A 20,242-nucleotide genomic window follows, 5' to 3' on the forward strand; every position below is an offset into this window, starting at 1 on the left:
TCGCCAATAATCCGAAAACAAAGGAGCTCATCTCTACTGACAAAAAAAGCACAAAGTTTACATGTTCCCCATTATTTAGCATTGATCTTAGAGAAAACAAGAATACAGCAGGACTCAGCAAGAACTCAGAAGATCAGACAACTCTTAATCTGTACAACAGACTAAGGGAACAATTAAAGTGATGAAGTCAAAAGCAAGCTACCATCGCATTAAAATCCTGAAATAGGCTACAAAATCTCCTATGCCTTTAAGTGTGAGAAATAAAAACAAGTGGGGGTCAGATTAGGGGGAAGGGGCTCATCCATCTTTCTGTTGAAGCACATGAGAAAGCCAGAATACTCTGCATGTGGTCAGTGATCATCACAGCACTAATTCAGCCCTGCAGTATCAGTTGACCTAAGCATAAAGTGTATTTTAATGTCAGCAAGGACACCACTGCCCACAGTTAACTCCATCATCTCTGCAGGATGTCATAGATAAGAACACTATTGTTGTCTAGTTCAGCAACACCAAGAACATTTCACTCAACCAAGATTATAAAAGTCCTAATGTCGATATAGTTTGAGAATATTCGTGAGCTCATTAGGCATTCCTGAATCACTTTTGCTATCATTTAAACAGTATTGTTTTAGGAAAAGAGATGGTTCAGATAATCCTTCTTCAAGGTCTAGAAAACACGCCTTTGTTTTCCTCTTTCCATTAGTGTTATTTAGAGCACAAACTGATACACTCTGGCTTCTTCTTGACTACAAAATGCTGTCTGTATCAGTTTCATTCCAGAGATTTCCTGATCTCCTAGTTTGCACCTAACACACTTGGTGGAGGGAGTCTGTATGTATTCTAGCAGGGCTGTGAGAACCACTGATGAAACAAGATCAACAGTGAATGAAAACGTAAGAAGTACTGAAGTAGCCCAAAGCCCGAGGTATAATAAAATTATGGCTTGTGAACTTGTCTGTGCTCTGATTCTAACCAATTTGATGCTTTTGAGAACTGTCTGCCTTCTCTGAGCCACAGCTGCTGCCTTGTTGGAAGAGGCTTCCCTGGGCACTGTCTCAGGCCCTGAACGCACAGCTGATCGATTCTAACACTCTGAAGAGTTCGAAGGCAGAGAAAAAAGTGTGTCCTTTATAGACCTTTAGATATCCTTAGAGAAATTCACACTAGGAAGATCCTTCTAAGGAAGGAGTAACCAAGGGAGGACTTACAAGTGCCAAGAGTTAAGGTCGTCCTGGAAACACAATACGAAATAGTTTGACAAGTATCATAATTGTACTATTGTGTGTGAGATAATAGTGACTGTGATATTATAAACTCGATTCTTCTCCTATCTTTTCTTCTGCTGGCATGACTAAATGCTTTCTATAATCAGCTCATTGTTTAAAAGATTCATTTATTTTTATTTTATGTGTATGAATGTTTTCATGTATATGTGTATATCACATGCAAAGGCTGGAAGAAGGCATAGCATCCCCTCTTTGGGCACAGTTTTGGACAGTTTTAAGCAGTCATAGGAGTGCTGGGGACTGAATCTGGGTGCTCCACAAGAGCAGCAAGTACCCTTACATGCTGGGCCATCTCTCCAGACCCTCTGTTCATTTTGTACTTAGCCCACTTCTCAATAGGGAGTTCAAGTGTTTGAGGTGGATAGGTGAGGAACAGTTTAACTCATTCCATGAAACAACAGACCAGACAACTTCACTTATTGCCCTAGAAATTCTCCTACCTATGCTGGCAACCTAAACCTTAGAGTCTACCTTCAAGCTAAAAAGTCACACACACAACACAGTCCCCATCACCCCAGGCATAATAGGAATGGGATAATTATCCAGTGATTGGGTTTGTGACAAACAGCACCCCAAATGTGACATCCAGGTTATGTGGATCGGCACTTTCGGCAATCCAATCAGCCAGATGATTGGTGTCTTCCTTTCTCGTCACGTTTGCTACAAGATTACACAGTAAATTATGTCATGCAGAACCCCGTTGCAATCACTTACTAGGGTTAAGGAACTAAAGCAGTCATTTGATTTTATGTACATAAAACATTGCATATTTAAAAGTTTCTTATTGTTTACAATCACTGTTGAGACTATAGGGAGAACTCCCAGGGATGTTTCTATCAAGCATGTACATGTGTCCTCTCGTCCTTCCACGCTCTGACTACTAAGCCCCTGTCCTCAGTGGCTCTGCCCAGAAAGGACCGCTTTACCTCCTTCATCCTTCATTTCCCCTTTGAGGCTTCCAGATCCTTAAGACACAAAATAATACTATTTCCTTTGTTCTGTTTTTTTTTCCTTGCTGGCATTGTTGGTTTCCCTCTGAAGAAATGGACAATATAATATGTGAGGAAATATTCCAATTTTGAATAGCCCTTTATACATCATTTTTATTTATATGCACATTAAAGAAAATGCGAGGTTGCAATGAAATTACTGGGATCAGTTTATCGGTGAAAACCATTTTATTTTTTATTGCTTGAAAAGTTCGAGAAGGCTAAATGCATCGTTGTCCATTAAATTGTTTTTCACGCCATGTATCTTGATCATGGTTTTCCCTTCCCCTAACTCCTCCAAGATCCTAACTATTCATGGCAAAAAAGAAAGGAGCGGCTCAGATCATGCCTAGGAAAGGGGGGCAGAGGGACAAGGGGGCAGAGGGACAGACGGACAAGGGACAGAAAGGCAGAGGTCAGGAGGACAGGGGCACAGGGACGGGATATGGAGGTAAGAGGATGGGGCTAGGGGGACAGGGGGCAGGGAGAAGGGGGCAGGAAGTCAGGGGGCAGGGGACATGGTTCTGCCAACATCAGACACAACACAGTGTAACCAGGAGCATCGCTAAGTTCATCATCTAATAATAGGTTGATAAGCTTTTCAGTTTTGCTTCACACATCATTATCCAACCTTTGAATCTGCCTTCCAGATGCAGGCTTGAGGAGCCGCCAGCTGTCTGTTAATAGTTTGCACTAACACTAATGTAATATCACATTGTTCATGTTTAAAAGTGTTGCTTCTTTACGTTATTTCTTTCTAGGATATTCTGGAGAGGACTTTTTTTTTTTTTTTAATGCAGCATAGGTCTGGATATGTAGCTGACTTTGAATTTATGGATCCTCATGCCTCAGCCCTCTAAATCTTTGAGGACTGCAGTCACACCTATCAGACCTGGCTGAAGAGGTCAGGCTTAAAAAAAAATCAAAACCAAACACGCCTTATGTATGAAGATGTTGAAGTCACAATACCCTTTAATCCGCAGGTGGGCTCCTTTGTCTCCGGACTCCTGTATACGACATGAGGGTGGTACCCTTCTTCCGTCAGCGGATGCTTTTTAACAGGCTCAATAAAAAAGTCACCATGTGGTAGATGGAAAAATCCAGTCTGTAAATATATCCAATAAGATCGTTTATTTGAGTCACGTCTGCAAAGAAAATTACTAAAGTGAAACATTACATAAACCTTAATAATCTCTAGAAATCTCCAAACCCATGCTCTCAGACTCTGATACACAAATAATCGAATCAAATGTCTTATAAGTATTACATAATATGTCCACATGGATCCAAAATGTCATATGCAATTGTTCAGGTCCCGGGATCCTCCTTAGAACAACTGCTGGACATGTATGGATCACAAGGAAGAGCCTGCCAAGGCTTCTACTTGCCCCCAAGGAGTCCATGCCCATGCCCTCAATCCCCTGATAACAGCATTTTTCTGTGTGGGATAATATGACCACACAGTCACCTAATTGCTTTGCTGGATGCCTGGATGCGTTTAATTCCTCACTCAGGAAAACAAGCATAATGCTAAGTGTTTGATCAAGTGGATAGCCATCTGTAATGTTCCTAGCAAAGAGGGCATTATTATTCATGGATATGGGGGATCAGTTCTGTATCTGAGAATGCTGGTCCATGAAAAAGTCAATGCAGGGGGTTGATATGGAAGTGCGGTTCTTTCTACTCTCTTATTCCCTAAGAAAAACCTCTTAGTGCCCATTTGAGGTACTTAGCAAAGTCACTGCCAGCCAGGCATGGTGATCCATGTGAGTTATACTTAGCATATACTCTGAAGGCATATGCAGAAGGATTATCAGTTTGATGTCGTTTGGGCTACACAACAAACACTCGGTGTTCCAATCCCATTATGCATGTAACAAAAAGTTCACCCCTGAGTAACATGTTTCACAGTTTTATATCAAGGTTATCAGAACACCAAACCCTAGAATGAAACTGGGCTCAACTAAAGTGGCTCCTCACTTACGATCTTGGGTAAACAGCTTGCTCAGTTTCTCAGATCTCGTCTGGAACATGGAGATATTTACAGATTATTATGAAGGGCAAATGAGTTCCTCTATACAGGACTTTTAGCGAGGGGAGGGTGCAGAGTCTTACCTAGCATTAGGCTCTTTCCAGACTCTGACCATGTTGTTTCACAGAATTTGGGATATAAACCTGGACACTGGAACCTGAGGGAGACTGGGAAAGGCTTCCAGGCTCTGGCTCCTGTTTCCATATATCTCAGCCTAATCTCAGCTCAACAGGCATGAATAGCTGACCAGCCCAGGCAAACAGAAGGCCAAAGATACTCTTCTCAGCTGGGGTGTCCTCCTAAGTACCTGTTTCTCTTTTCCATATTAGTGTAGACAGCACAGCTAGACCTCAACACTAATCTTGCAATTGATTCCCTAGTTTGATGCTAATCTCAAACTAGTCTTAGTATGAAGACTAACAAGCCTGAGGGAGTAGCCTACAAGATGTTTTACATCTAACTTCAGATTTGTTTTTAGTCTCCCAAGAGATAGGACAGTTTTTTCCTCTGTAGCTTTGTCTGAGAAGAACTTGTGTGACAGGAATGGCTGACAAGGCCCAGGGAACAGAACCAAGTAATGGTAATAAGATGGTGGAAACAGGCTCCATGCATTACGGAGATTTGGTTCCATTTCTGCTGTGAGTCAGAGGCCAAGAGAGAGAAGAAAGCCTGCCCGCTGCTAATGAGGCTCATTTGTGCCATAGAAACGAGGCAGAATCCAGGGCTCCTCAGGGAGCCTGAGCCCTGTGGTCATTTGTGCACTGTTATAACCTAATACTAATGTCCCTGAAGGAAACAATTACGAAACCACTAAGGAAGGAAAACAGAGAATTCTTTGGACTCCAACTTTCAGTTCAAACAGTGAAGAAGAAACAAACATAATTCTACTGGAGAGCTTGACTATTCTATGAGCAATATGAACACAAATGCTGGACAGCCAAACATTTTCTGAAAAGATCCTTTACATTTGTATTCCTCCATGGGGTCATTCCTACAAGCAGGTGCATACGCGCGCACGCGCACGCGCACACACACACACACACACACACATGCACACACACACACGCACACATACATGAGAGAGAAGAGAGAGAGAGAGAGAGAGAGAGAGAGAGAGAGAGAGAGAGAAGAGAGAGAGAGATCATCTTATGGTGCCCAGGAGATCCAATGGTCCCAGTGTATTGGTCTCTGCTTAGTCAGTGGAAGCCAGGTCATGATGGATGAAAATACAGTTTCCAATGGGAGGGCCGGCTTCACAGTTTGCCTGAAGCAAGCTATGCTGGAAAATCACCTTTCTATTTCCAGCTCTAACTCTGAATCAACCAAAGCCATCTGTATCCCAGTCTTCCTTGCAACACATTCCTTTCTTTTACCTCTCAAGAAGACTATGGACAGAATTGACAAAACTCTGTGCACTCACTAGTCAGAGAAGCCTACACAGATTGAGGCCCTGGCTGAAGCCCATGGCAGATTAATTCTCTCTTTCACCTCCTCTGTCATGTTTTCTGCTCCCTTCTTTATCTTCCAGCTCAGGACACTGCTGCCTCATTTTTGGAAATAAACTCATCTGTTTCAACTAACTTAGAAATATCTATGAATGCTTCTAAACACCACTACCTTTTAAAGGTAATTTAAAATGGGGTTTAAATAATTTTATAGCATTACAAACATGGAAAGATACATACAAACTGTAAGTGGCAAGTGCTCATATATCTTTCATAAAGGGAACACCCAAGTGGAGGAAAAGATGATTGCCATCAGTCAAGAGGTTCCCTGTCCCCCTTCGTGATCAATAGCACCCCCAAAGGATGCTGTTATCCTGGTGTCTAACACTAATAAATTAGTTTTAAGTCTACACTTAATTTCACACCACAGTTCAGATTCAGACAAGAGGCAACATCATGGCCCTTATAGCCCACACCCCAGATGTACAATGTTGTCAGATCTAACTCTCTCCACAGACATGGCAGTGACATTTTTCTGATCTTCTTTGTCCTTCATGGAGAGCCTTTCCCAAAGGACTAAGATATGGTAGGGCCGGAAGACACCACACTGACTGGTGGATAATCCCTACTGGCTGGACACACAATGGAATAAGTAACTGCAAACGTCTCAATGAGAAGAACTGGTGCAAGCCTGGGTCTTCCTTTCTGCTACCATCTCTGAGCAGGAGCTCCTCTCTAATTAACCTCCAGCACAGGGCAGGAGGCAGGTTTTTAGGGTACATCCTAGCGAGACGCAAGCAGAGTTTCTCAGCTAGGGCTTCTCCAATAAAGACTGATGCTGTCAGTTCCCAGGGCTTCAGGTTCACCAAGTCATAGCCTCTTCTTTTTTTGCTACTAGGAATACATTCTGGTTTTTTTTTTTTTGTTTTTGTTTTGTTCAAAAAAAGCCAGACTTTGGAGACAAATGGGCCCGAGTTCACCATTCAATTCCAGCAGGAACAAGTAATATATCTTTTTACAAGTAATTTGGGCCTCATCTGTCATGTTGTGAGGGCAGCATGCTTTCTGCTGAGCAGTTACACTAGGGAATGGATGAGGTTGTGCATGAGAGTTCCTCTAAATAATGTCTGGCCTTCAGTAAATGTCTCTCTGCAGATTTCTTCACATTGATAGCACCTCCTCTCAGACTAGGTCATTCATTTCTCATCCAGGGATATGTTTGACACAGCTATTTATTTTTGGAGACAGTTTTTGGTTCTAGAATAAAAAATACCCTGCTCATAAGAAGGCAGAAGGGCTACCTCTAAACGATCTTTGTTTCTTACTTGGTAGTACTTGAACCTAAATGCGTTTGTGCTGTCATGATTCTTGAGAGCTCCTCCCACAGATTCGCTATCGTTCTTTCATAAGAAAAGAAAAGGCATGGATTTAAAAAACACCCATTCAGTCATTGAAGTGGGGTCTTCAGAAAGTAAGAATGACAGTCACCAAGCAAGAGGACATCAGGAGATGCTCTGGTCCTGGGCTTCTTTAATCCTAGTATGCTAAAGAATGTTATGGAAAGCTTATTTAAAATGTACAAGTTGGGCTGAGAAGATACCTGTTTAAGAACACTTGCTGTTCCTACAGGGGACCCAGTTCCATTCCCAGCATCCACCTGGTTGCTCACAACCACTTGTCACTCCAATTCAAGGGGATCCAATTCCTTCTTTTGGCTTCCATGGGCACCAGGGACACACATGGTAGAAATACATGCATGCAAACAAAATACTTATGTACATAAAACAAAACACTGGAAAAATAATTTTAAAAATGTATAGGCCCCATGAGCCTATCACAGGACTTGGTAGCTGTGGTATCATACTGTGGGGTATAGCTGGAAGTTTCTCCAGTCCCACCCAGCCCGGAGGTCCCACAGCCGCTTATAAAATAATCACTCAGAGGCTTATATTAATTACAAACTATATGGCCAATGACTTAAGTTTCTCACTAGCTAGCTCTATCATCTTAAATTAATCCATTTCTATTCATCTATGTTTTGCCACATGGCTGTGGTGTTACCAGTCTGCTGGCATGTTGCTCCTTGGGTGGTGGGCTGGCGTCTCTTTGCTCTGCCTCTCTTCCCTCACTATCTCTTTTGTATTCTCCCACCTGGCTCCATCCTGTCCTGCCATAGGCCAATGTGGCTTTATTTATTATCCAATGGGAGTCACACATATTCACAGCATACAGAAAGACATGCCACAGCAGTGGGTCTGTACAGCAAGCATCTTGGGGATTTGATACATATAAACCATGTAACACAGTTTGGAAAATACTGTATTCTTCCATTACATGGTGTGTGGTTGTCTTTATATCCTTTACTTCCATCTGGTATGGAACCAAGGATGGGAGTAGTTACTAGTGTGTTGTGCTTTGGATCCAAAATCCACCCTTAACCCCAGTCTTGTGTTTTTGAACGTGGGTTCCGCAGCTAGAGGCACTGTTTTGGGAGTGTATGGAACTCTAGGGGGTGGGTCATAGCTAGTGGAAGTAAGTCACTAGGGATGGGTCTTTGAAGTCTATATCCAACCTTGGTTATTGTCACTGTCTCTTTGCTTCCTGCTCTGTCTTGATATAAATAGCTTCTGTCCAAACTCCCAACATAAACTGACTGCTCCACCATGCCTTCTCTGCCATGATAGATAGAAAGCCTTCTGGCATCTTGTGTGTGTGTGTGTGTGTGTGTGTGTGTGTGTGTGTGTGTGTGTGTGTGATGGTGGTGGTGGTGGTGGGGGGTGGTGGTGGTGGTGGTGGTGGCTAACTTTGGTTATCAGCTTCACACATCTGGCAAGAGGGGATCTCAACTGAAGAATTGCCTCCATCAGATAGCCCTATGGGCAGGTCTATTGGGGGCGTTTTAACTGACGGGAGAGCCCATGTCACTAGGGGCAGCACAATCCCTAGGCAGATGGGCCTGACATGATCTTGGAACCAGGCATTAACAGAATTCCTTGACAGATTCTCCTCCAGTTTCTGCTTCCAGGTTTCTGTCTTGAATTCTGTAAACCAAATCAACCTATTTCTGCCCTAAGTTGCTTTTGGTCAACAGAGACAAAACTAGGACAGTATGTGTGTGTGTGTGTGTGCGCGCGTGCGTGCGTGCGTGCGTGCGTGCGTGCGTGCGTGTGTGTGTGTGTGTGTGTGTGTGTGTGTGTGTGTGTGTGTGTGTCCCTCCATTAAGTTGGTTGTGCTAGGCATTTTGTCACGTAACATAAAGTTAACAAATGACATAGTAGTAGTGCAATGAAAACTTTAGTTTGCTTCAATCCCAGGAAATTTCAAGTATGACAATAACTAAAAACAAGTTGTAAAGAACACTCCATGGATGTGAGGCTGCAAAACGTGTCCACAGCATCTCTGCAGAGGAAGACAGTGCAAAGGTGTTCCCCAAAAGTCTGAAAACATCTTAGTAAATATATGTCCTAGCCACCTAAGTTTCAGATTTGAAGTGTGAAATTATTTTGTTTAAAGAAGAATATAAGAATTTTGAAAGAACTCTACACACTAATGCTGAAGTACCCCTCTGAAATTATCCCTAAATTTTTAAGGATTTTTTTTAAATTGCAAACTGCATTCCTAGGTAAGCTAAGAAGAGAATTATTAGCTAAAAGCCACTGTAGCAATGGTTAAATACTCCACAGTGGTTAAATACTGCTCCCAACACTGTCCTCGGTGGTGGAGGTGGGATCCTCTCAAGTGGTTCCACCTTACCCAACAGTCTTTCTTGTTCTGAACAAAAGATGATGTCAGACACTTAGAGTCACCCAGATACACCCCCTCCTCCCAAAAAAATAATCCAACAAAAAGGTTTCTTCATCTACGGATTTCTCTGTGTCTAATTTTGTTTTTAAACAATCTCAACTAGTCATCTGTTTGCCATATCTCCCCAGAAAAATGAGGAGCCCAACAAAAAAGAAAGGGGAGAGATTGCTAGCATATTGGAAGCCAGGGAAACAGGTTATTAGAGAACAATGGGAGAAAACTCCAAATATAAAAAGCACTTTCTCTCCTGTGGGGATCAGAAAGCCACTAAGGTGATTTCAGCCTTATAACACAGCAGGTCATCATTTTCAAATTAGAAGCCACCCTGACTGTGAGAACACAAAGTTCTTCCTGGAATATGAAGAAAATATCCCTGCCCTGTCTTCCCCCATCCTGGTGTGGAAGGCTCCTATCTCTGCAGAGAAGAACACAACAGCCATTAAAGGCAGCTACTGTGACCATGCGGCAATGCTCTTGCTCACTGTGACACCCGAGACACAGCATTCCATGTTTAATGATGACTCCAGCAAATAGGATGACCTCTGGTGGCCTAGTGATGGGTGTCAACTAACCTTGAGGGGCTCTGATACCACGTTCACTTCACTATCATAGAAGTGAAGAGTAACAATAATGAAGAAGAGGTCTAATGTACAATGCTAAAGCCATGAATTGGTGCATTAACAAGTATTTATATCCATATAATAGCTATAAAGACAGAAGACAGGAAAATTCATTTTAAGGGCTCTTTGTTTAGAGGAAAAATTCCATGCTCAGTTTCCATAGCCCAAACATGTCACAGCTGAGGAAGAATGAGTTCAACATAGTTAAATGCCACCCTCCATAACCCTACAGAGAGAACAGATTTGAGTAATTATACAATTTTCTTTACTGAGCACAAATGAAATCCTTCTACTTGGTTCAATATATTTTTAAGCCCTTGAAGAGAAGATTAAAGCACTGAAGGTAAGGTAAACAGCAACTGGGAAAGTCTGAAGTTGCTAAGGGGCTCCAAATTAATCCAGGTGTAGTCAAATGGGCAGCTGGGGTTAAAGAGGCCCAAGAGAGAGGGTAGGAGGAAGAAAACACTCACTAAAATAAAAGACCCGAAAGGAGCAGGTGGAGATCTTTCCTTTGGAGGATGGTTTAAGAGGTGCAGTGCAAACCCCTGTATTTGTTCACCCATAGAATCTTCAGTGAAGTACATACTGCTTTTTTAATACCTGTGTGGTTGGTAGTACCCTGTCAGGGACAAGGACAGAATCTCTAGTTAGTGGAAAAATACAGACCCCCGATAAGACAGGGAACTAGATCAGCTTACAGTCAGGTTGCCTAGCAACAGGACATTGAGTCAGAGCCCTTGACCCTCTCACCCTGTAAACATCCTATACAAACATCCTGTTAGCTTGCCCCACCTTATGCAGATGACAGCTTCTTGCTCCCCCCACCCTGCAGGAACTATATAAACCTTTCTGGAGAAAATAAAGTTGCACCTTGACCAGAATCTAGACTTGGTGTGTTTTCCTTTGTATCTCCTGTCCCTACATTCCCTCCTTAGGGTGGTCAAGAACCCATTGTAGCCCTGCAGGCAGGGCAGTACCTGGTCTTATGTCAATAATACAATGGGGAGAAAACAGGGGACAAGAGTTGAAGCAATATACAAGGACCTTTCTCTCTTTGAGAAGGTAAGATCATCTTCTTGATCCAACAAACACCTAGAGTCTTAACTTCACTTATCATTGCTGTGATAACATACCCCAGCAAAAGCAACGTAAGGAAGACAGGGTTTCTTGGGCTCACAATTCCATGTTACAATCCATCACTGAGGTTAAATCCAGATGGCGGGAACTTGAGACAGTTAGTCATATTACATCTATGGTAAAGAGCAGAGATCACTGAAATATTGCTTACATGTTTGAGATCCTGACTAGAGAATGGCACCACCCACAGCGGTAAATTTACTCCCCTCAATTAACCAACCAAGATAATCCCCCACAGACATGCCAATCTGACCCAGATAATCCTTCAACGAGATTCTCTTCCTAGGTGTTTCAAGACTGCAGTTATCAAATAAAACTAACCATATCTGAGACAGTGTCCTGAGCCTAGAAAGAAGGAGCCCAACTTTTCATGGAGCTGGACTAAAGGATTGACTGAGACAAACCAAGCCAATGGGGAGGCTAAAGAGCAAAGGCACAGCAAAGTGGTGGTTGGAAAAGGGAATGCTAGGATTTACGTTAGTGACTTTTGAATGTAATGGAGGAAAGATTTACTCTAGCCCACTATCTCAGAGGAATTCAGTTAATCATTGCAGAGAAAGAAGACACTGTTAAGTAGCTCAGTTCATGGTGGTGGAATCATGTGGCACATGTTGTTCACATCATGGCAGGCAAGGAAGTAGATAGTGGGACAGAAACCCAGGACTAGTTTATAACCTTCAAAGGCCCTGCATATTAAAGAATCCACAGCCTCCCAAAATAGCCTCACCAACAGGGCACAAGTGCTAAAAGTGAGTCTATGGAGAGTTTTTACAATTCAAACCATAGCAATGTTAAACCCATGGTCAAAAGCAGAGAGCAATGAATTAATGCATGCCTGCTTGAGATCCACTCTCACATAGTTCACAGTTTCCCTACCTAGAGAATGATGCCACCCACAGTGGCAAGTTTATCAACTTGACAGAATTTGCAAAGCAAGTATGGTGTTTAGGATGAATACAGTTCTCCTGGATGTAACATCCTGTTGCCCCAAAATCTGCAAATGCTACTTTACACTGCAATCAGGAGAAGTTTGCTGGTACAATCAAATAAGGATCCAACACAGAGAAACTGCCCTGGATTGTCAGCATTGAACAGTGTGATCAGAGGAGTCTTTACAAGAGGAGGGCAGGCAGGTCAGAGTGCACACTTGGAGATACAATGACAGAAGAGAGTAGAGTAGGTTTATGCTGTTCTGTGCCTCTATGCTAGTGGTAATTGATTATAGCACCCTAGGAAAGCAAACAGGTCACCAAAGTCAAGTCACACAAAGGGAAGCCTGGAAGGTTAAGGGTCCATAAGGATAGGACAGTGGTCATGAGTCACGAAAGTACCTTGCACATGGAAATCCCAGCACTCAAAAGAAACCATTCATATTAAATCCTTTGTTCTCTTCTCCCCCCCACCGCCCCCCCCCGCCATCTCTCTGCAGCACTGAGGGTGGAAGACAGGACCTCACTAGTGCTAGCCAAGAACTCCACCACTGAACTAAAACTTCAGTCCACACCTTGTTTATTTGAAACTCTGATCCCAACACACTAAATTAATGCCATAACCAAGTAATGGACTGCAACCTGCAGATTCAAAATCACTAATAAAGTCAGCGCTGAGAACTTATATTTTAGAATTAAATATATGTTTATATTCTTATCCTGTCACCATGCTGTCTTGCTGTGTGTCCCTGGTTACACCAGGAGAAAGGATAGAATGTGTATTGATGTAGCTATTGAGAGTAAATTGCACACTGAGAAGAAGCCCTTGTAACAATGCCTGACGCTTAGCACAGATTCAGAAACAATACCTTCCTCTTATGAAGTCAAAAAGACTTAGTTAGCATTGCTGTCAGCTGTTAGGAACCTATCTCCTCACCTCCATTCACCTACACCAATGAGTGCATGTCCCATGAAGACCCACCATATTTGAAGTCATCCACTCCTGCTAAACTATCCTAATCGTTAGAAGCCTCCGTCTGTGATAGCATGAGATTCTACTGCCCTGTAACTTCCACTCATCCTCTTAGTCCTACCCTCTGGAATGATGCCAGGATGTGCCCATTCTTTTATCTGTAATATCAAGGTAGATACACTGTATGTATTTACAGAAGCCTTCGAGTGTTCTATCCTTGGACTCAATGCTTCCATTTCCTTTGACGATTTGTCATTGGCCATTGTGTCAACTCGTCAGCAGTCTTGTCTTTCTTTACAGAACATCTACAGCTTGTCAATAACTCTTTGAAAATAGTGCCACATTTGGAAATGGGCAGTCCATCATACTAATGTCATCAGCTTTGGAGAAATTAAATAGTGGGAAATATGTGTGCTTTTTTTTTCCTCCACAGAAATAATATTCTTCAGGGAAGAAATTGGTATGAAAACATTTTGATTTACTCAGGAGGACTTATTTCATCCCCTAACCACCACCACCACCACCACCACCAACAACAACAACAACAACAGATCTATTTCTTTCACCAGATGACCTTGGATCCAGGATGAGCTTCAGAATTGGAGAAAAGTGATACTGATAGCATTCATGGTGGAAAGTCTCACACACCCTGAGCTTAATGATTTTTTTCTTAAGGTCTCTAATTGTTTAGCATTCATTGGAGTTTAACTGTCATGCTATTCTTAGTGTTCTGTCAGCATCTGAGTGGGGACAGTCTCTGGACAGTGACAGCAGGACCATTTGAATTATGAACAAGTGCCACAGAACAAGCCCACAGCAGAGTAGCTACATCTCTCTGCAAGCAGGGTAAGAGTGCCACATACAAAACTGTAAAGGGAAGATTAGTCAAGGATGATTTTCCCATCTTTCCCCAATATATTATTTTAAAACTTTTCAAAGGCAAATTAACATCCACTTAGTGTAGCACACACTCATACTCACTTAGATTCAACAAATAATTCAGCACCTTTGATGTCACCATGTGCTGAACTATCTAAAGGTTATCTGTAGGTATTACAGCAATTCAGCTTAATGTACATCAACATGTATGTCCTAAGCTGGCAGCCCATATATAATCAGCATTCCATTGCCTTACCTAAGAAAATTGGCAATCATTATATAATGAAAATATATGATAAGCCAGGCGGTGGTGGCGCTTGCCTTTAATCTCAGCACTCGGGAGGCAGAACCAGGTGGATCTCTGTGAGTTCGAGGCCAGCCTGGGCTACCAAGTGAGTTCCAGGAAAGGCGCAAAGCTACACAGAGAAACCCTGTCTCGAAAAATCAAAAAAAAAAAAAAAAAGAAGGAAAGAAAAAAGAAAATATATGATAGAAGTATGGCTACTGTCACTCATCAAAGAAGTTCCTCTGTATAGCAAATGAAGACTGTCACAGAAAATCACAACTAGACACAATGCAGAAATGAACATATCATGGGGAGCTCAGCCTCCATAGACACATCTATTTCACAGCTCCTGCATCTGTGGTTCAGGAAACAGTATGGAAAAGAGTATAGAATAATTGTAAGAGTCAGAACACCAGGATGTCTGCTATATAACAGTCTGTCATAGACAAGCCTGGAACAGTATCAACAATAACAATGCTAACATAGAAAGGAGAAAATACATGGGGTCCCACCCCTAGGCAAAGAAGTACAGGCTACTAATGAGCGCTGAAAGGGGGAGAATTAGCTTCCCCCAGGGATGAGCCCCTAATTGATTATCTCATGCAAAGTGGTTATCCCTCAAATCACATGAACACAAACAATAAAAATGGACTCAGCAGGTTCTACTTATATACGTACACATACCTATACATATAAATAAATGGATATAACAATAATAAAGAAAATGAAGCTATCAATTTGAGGGGTCATGGAAGGAGTTGGAGGAAAGGATCTTGAGAGAATCTAGAGGGAGGAAAGGGAAGGGAGAAAGTGATGTAATCATATTTTACTTAAAAACTATTTAAAATACCAAGTTTCACCACACATACACACACACACACACACACACACACGGATACACACACGGACACACAGACACACACATGGACACACTCCATTTCTATTACCTAGTCACCAGTTTATCCAACTGTATCATTTACTAGAGTCCCCCAGATGAAGTGACTGAGAGCAAGCAAGAAGGTAAGGAATTATAATAGAGGAGAAGGAAGAAGCTACTCTGGAAAACAGAAAGGGAAAAGGAGATTAACAGAAATAATGAGAATGGTAAGAGAAGGAAAGACAGAACAGATTTTCTTTTGAGTTTCATTCTTGTATATTACTTCTGTAAAATGATAGGCTCTAGGAACAAGTTCTTAACCCATAGATAATGAGCAGAGATATAATGGGCTCCTTATAAAACAAAAAGAAGATCTTCCCAGCTGTAATAAAATGCTCTGGCAGGCATTCACTCCAATTGTCTTCCTTTCTTCAGCCATCACTCTTTTGCTTCCTGGAAAACGAGGAAGCCAAGACTTTTCAGTTTTGAAAAGTCCATCTCTAAAGCAAGAAGAGTGATTTTAAAAAAAAATACAATTGTTAGATACAGGGGAAATATAATAGCATTAAGCTTTTGGAAGCTTTAGGGGTTTCATTCACATTTCAATGATGCAGCAGGATCGTATTTTGCATATTTTATGATTTTAAATGTGTTAAAATACAAGATGTACTTGCTGTACAGAACACAGTCATGCCTGTTTTAAAAGACTTTTAAGTTCATTATTCCAAATTACTTAGTTTTAAATGTCCATGCCTTTTCTTTTATAGTACATTTTGATCTTTAGCTATAATTTATTTGATGCAAATGATTATGGTGATATTTATTTGTGCTGAAATGTGATTATATTTGTATGTTAATAAATAAAAGTGCCTGGGGGTCAGAGCTAATAACAAGCCATTTAGCAGAAGTCTGGCAGTGGTAGCACACGCCCTTAGTCCCCGATCCATGACAGGCAGATCTCTGTGTGTTCAAGGACACCACCAGCATGGAGATACACACCTTTAATCTCAATACCAACCATAGAGACCTGGAGGTCTGTATAGACAGGCAGTGAGGAGGAGGTCATGTGGTTGGGTTTACAACCAATGAGAAGGCAGAACAGAAAGTCAATAAAAAGACAGATACACAGGAAGTAGGTCTCTTTCTGAGGAGAAGGACGACAGCGACAGTGAGAGGTAAGAAGGTAGTCTTGGTCTTAGCTCTTGGTTGCTGCTCTGACCTCCGGTTTTTAACTCTCCATTTGGCTCTGTGTTTCTTATTTAATAAGACTGTATAGAATTACATCTACAATTGATCTCTGTGGGAAAATAGAAGTCTATTCATAACAGTGGTCAGAAGCTTTTAATGCCATGATAAAGAGCTACACACATTGTTATATAGTAAAATTCACATAATTAAGAGATAACTAAAATGTAGACAATATGTGTTTAGTTGAATATTGCCCCCACTTCATGTCTATTGAGGATGCCCATGCTTAGGATTATTGTAGATGGAGGAGACCAGAAGAACAGAGAGACCAAAACAAATGCTAGACTGAAGAAAAGCTAGTCCAGTGTTACTGTCATTGTAGAAGTAAACTGGGGCCACAGGCCAGGGAATGCAAATGACCTCCGAAAGCTGGAAAAGGCCAGATTTCTGGCAGGAGTCCCCAAAAGCAATACTTTGATTTTGGTGCCCTGAGACCCATTTCAAATTAGTGACTTGCAGAACTAACTTGGGTTGAGTGATACAACTTGTCAAACTAGTTAAATGAGGGATAGGAAACTAATACAATATGGGTTAGCTACATTGATTACAAAAGGAGGGATGAGACCACCCAGAAATAGGGTATCATCAGTTGTGGTTTTCTGCACAACACCTGCCCAAGATTGACTTCATCAACATTTCATCATGGATAGGGAAGCGGCCCGATAGGAACCACCTTTCCTGAGGGACTATTGAAAGTTAATGGTTTCTAGGGGAAGGTTGTTTTCTTCAGTATTGTAGCCACTAGTATGTTGCCTTCATTCCAGTAAACAACCTCCTATCCTTGGTCTGGCAAGAAACTCTAATTAAACTCAGTAAATTCCACACGCAAATAAGACATGAAAACAGACAGGAACTTGTGAGAAGTAGGTTCAAAAGGGGAATGGGAGCAAAAAAGACTAAAAATTATATAAACGTATAAAACTATTGATAGAAAACTTTTTTTTTTAGATTATTTAAACCTAGATGAAGTGAGTATCCAGCTTTGGGACAAATGGAACATGTGGTAATATTGTGTTCCTCAAAATATTGTGCACCCTAATAAACTTATCTGGCGTCAGAGAACAGAACAGCTACTAGATATAAAGGCCAGAAAATGGTGGCACACACGCCTTTAATCCTATCAGTTGGGAGGCAGAGATCCATCCGGATCTCTGTGAGTTTAAAGGCACACTGGAAACAGCCAGACATGGTGACTCAAGTCTTTAATCCCAGGAAGTGAGCCTTTAATCCCAGGAAGTGATGGCAGAAAGCAGAAAGGTATATAAAGTGTGAGGACCAGGAACTAGAGCTGGTTAAGTTTTTAGGCTTTTGAGCAACAGTTTAGCTGAGATCCATTTGGATGAGGACTCAGAAGCTTCCAGTCTAAGGAAACAGGATCAGCTGAGGAATTGGCAAGGTGAGGTGGCTGTGGCTTATTCTGCTTCTCTGATCTTCCAGCTTTGACCCCAGTACCTGGCTCCAGGTTTGTTTTTACTAATAAGACCTTTTAAGATTCCTGCTACAGGAACAGGCCAACATTGGAAATTTTAGCTACTTGAAATAGGCCAAGTGTTTGAAAGAACTGAAGATGAAGCCATGCTACTCACCTTAACAATCAGGAATAATGATGTTTTGTGTTTGTCTTAGTAAGGGCTTCTATTGCTGGGATAAGATTATGACCAAAAGCAACTTGGGGAGGAAAGGGTTTATTTCATCCTACAGCTTGTAGTTCGTCATCCAAGGAAGTCTGGACGGGAACTCAAGGCAGGACCCTGAAGGCAGGAACTGGTGCAGAGGCCATGAAGAGTTCTGCTTCTGGATTTTTCCTCATAGAACACTCATCCTTCTCTCTTAAAACACTGAAGATATCCATACCAGAAGTAGGACTGTGTACAGTGAGCTGGGCCCTCCCAGATCATCATCAGTCAAGAAAACACACCACAGGCTTGCCCACAGGACAATCTGGTAGGGGGTTTTGCTTCAGTTTAGGTTTCCTCTTCCAAAATGTCAAGTTGACATAAAACTAGTCAGCACAGAATTCATCTCAAACCCAAGATTTTTGGCAAAAACATTAAAGTAACTACTAAGAAGAACATACCAAGATTGCTAATATTGAAATATAGTTCTTTATCTTCTGGAAAGCAAAATTAGAGATAGAAAGCCCCAAGAGAGCTGATTCCATACATTTGGTGGACTTGAGGGATGAAAAGGAATGACAGAGCGGTTGGGCAATTGGGATATGCAGAGTCATGCCCTAGTATGGGTCTTTCTTATGTTAGTGGTTCCCTTGGATCTTAGGCTTGTAACTGAACCATGTAAATGGGAAAACCTTCCCTACTGTAGGATATTTATCTTGCTCTCCTCACATGACTCCATATTGTGACATTGCACATATGCTATGCATTCTGGACAGACACTCTTACCAACATCTAGCACCCTTACCCCATACGTACACACCTCACAGTTCTACCCAGCAATCAGTCTGGGCAATATATACATACATCTACAAGTAATGTATATGTAGATCCTTCTTCTTTTCAGCTTAACAGTCACAGTAATGCATTGCCCACAAGTCACAATTATACTCTAGTAATAGTTTCCTCTCAAATAATCTCATTCATTGGGAGTGGCAGATAATTGCTTTTTTACACTATGACAACCATCTGACAAATTCTCATCTGTGGCCAGCATGATCATCATTCCAATGATTCCAGAGAGACTTTTCCAGAACATTCTGGTTGGCCTCAAGGGCAGAAAGAGGAAATGCCTTATGTGATAGGCCTTGATTGTTTCCAAGTTTGAACTAAGTACAGGAAAACTTGAAATCCCTTGGGAAACATGAGATCCCATTCAGATCAAGTCACAACCTTCCTGGAGCCTCCTTAGAGACTATGGGGGCTATGCACAATCTTTCCTAGGAATTTAAGAGTAACTTCTACAATGCTATAGAGGCAGGGAGGATTCCTCGGAACCTGCGATTTGCTTTGTCTGAAGACACATAGAAAAGTCCAACCCGCATAATTATGTGCCCACAGCTTTCTGGAGCTTTTATGGTAGTGTAGAGATGTATTTAAAGCATCCTTTTCAAACCTATCTGAAGATTAGATTTAGACAAAGTCAGAGGTCTCTGTAAAGAATCTTCTTTCTATTGGGCCAGGAGATGGTGAGGAAATGAGATTTCAAGTTCCTGCTCTCACATTCTGCCATCATTCTCTCTGCACACATGTTCACTTTTGATGTCAACTTAAAGTAGACAAGTGGTCCAGAGGGGCAGCCCTTCCGTCATGTCCTCCTTTACTCTACATCGGAACACTTACTACACTGTCTAGAGCAGCATATGTTCGCCAGAACCATCATGGCTAATGCTGCTCTCTGTGACAGAATTTCAGTCCTATGGTGGGTGTTCTTATCTGTTTGTTCAACGTTATCTCTGCATTGCTTAGCAACCTTCCCAATGCATTGTAGGTGCTCAATACACACACACACACACACACACACACACACACACACACACACACACACGCACGCACACACGCACACACGCACACAAACACACACACATTCAGCAATTAATGCTGAATACATGACACTTAAAATCCTAATTATATTCTAGTCCTTGTCTTAGAGGAAAGAAGGAAGTTGAAACTAAGGCCTTGGGACAGTTTCACACTAAGGTTTCCAATCTGAGTGAATGGGTGGGTCTCAGTCATCGCCTAGCAGCACATCTTGAAACCCAGAGGAAAAGGAGCTCAGGACCT

General features: G+C 41.8%; 1 protein-coding gene across 1 annotated transcript in view; it reads right to left on the minus strand.

The window, feature by feature from the left end:
• Adamts12 (ADAM metallopeptidase with thrombospondin type 1 motif 12) overlaps positions 1–20,242 on the minus strand; it is a 263,963-nt gene that overhangs the window by 167,865 nt on the left and 75,856 nt on the right. The window contains 1 exon segment of the mRNA XM_028884425.2: positions 3,245–3,380. Coding sequence (XP_028740258.1) covers positions 3,245–3,380 — 136 coding nt within the window.

The sequence above is a fragment of the Peromyscus leucopus genome, chromosome 11 (genome assembly GCF_004664715.2).
Source record: "Peromyscus leucopus breed LL Stock chromosome 11, UCI_PerLeu_2.1, whole genome shotgun sequence".
Classification (NCBI taxonomy): Eukaryota; Metazoa; Chordata; class Mammalia; order Rodentia; family Cricetidae; genus Peromyscus; species Peromyscus leucopus.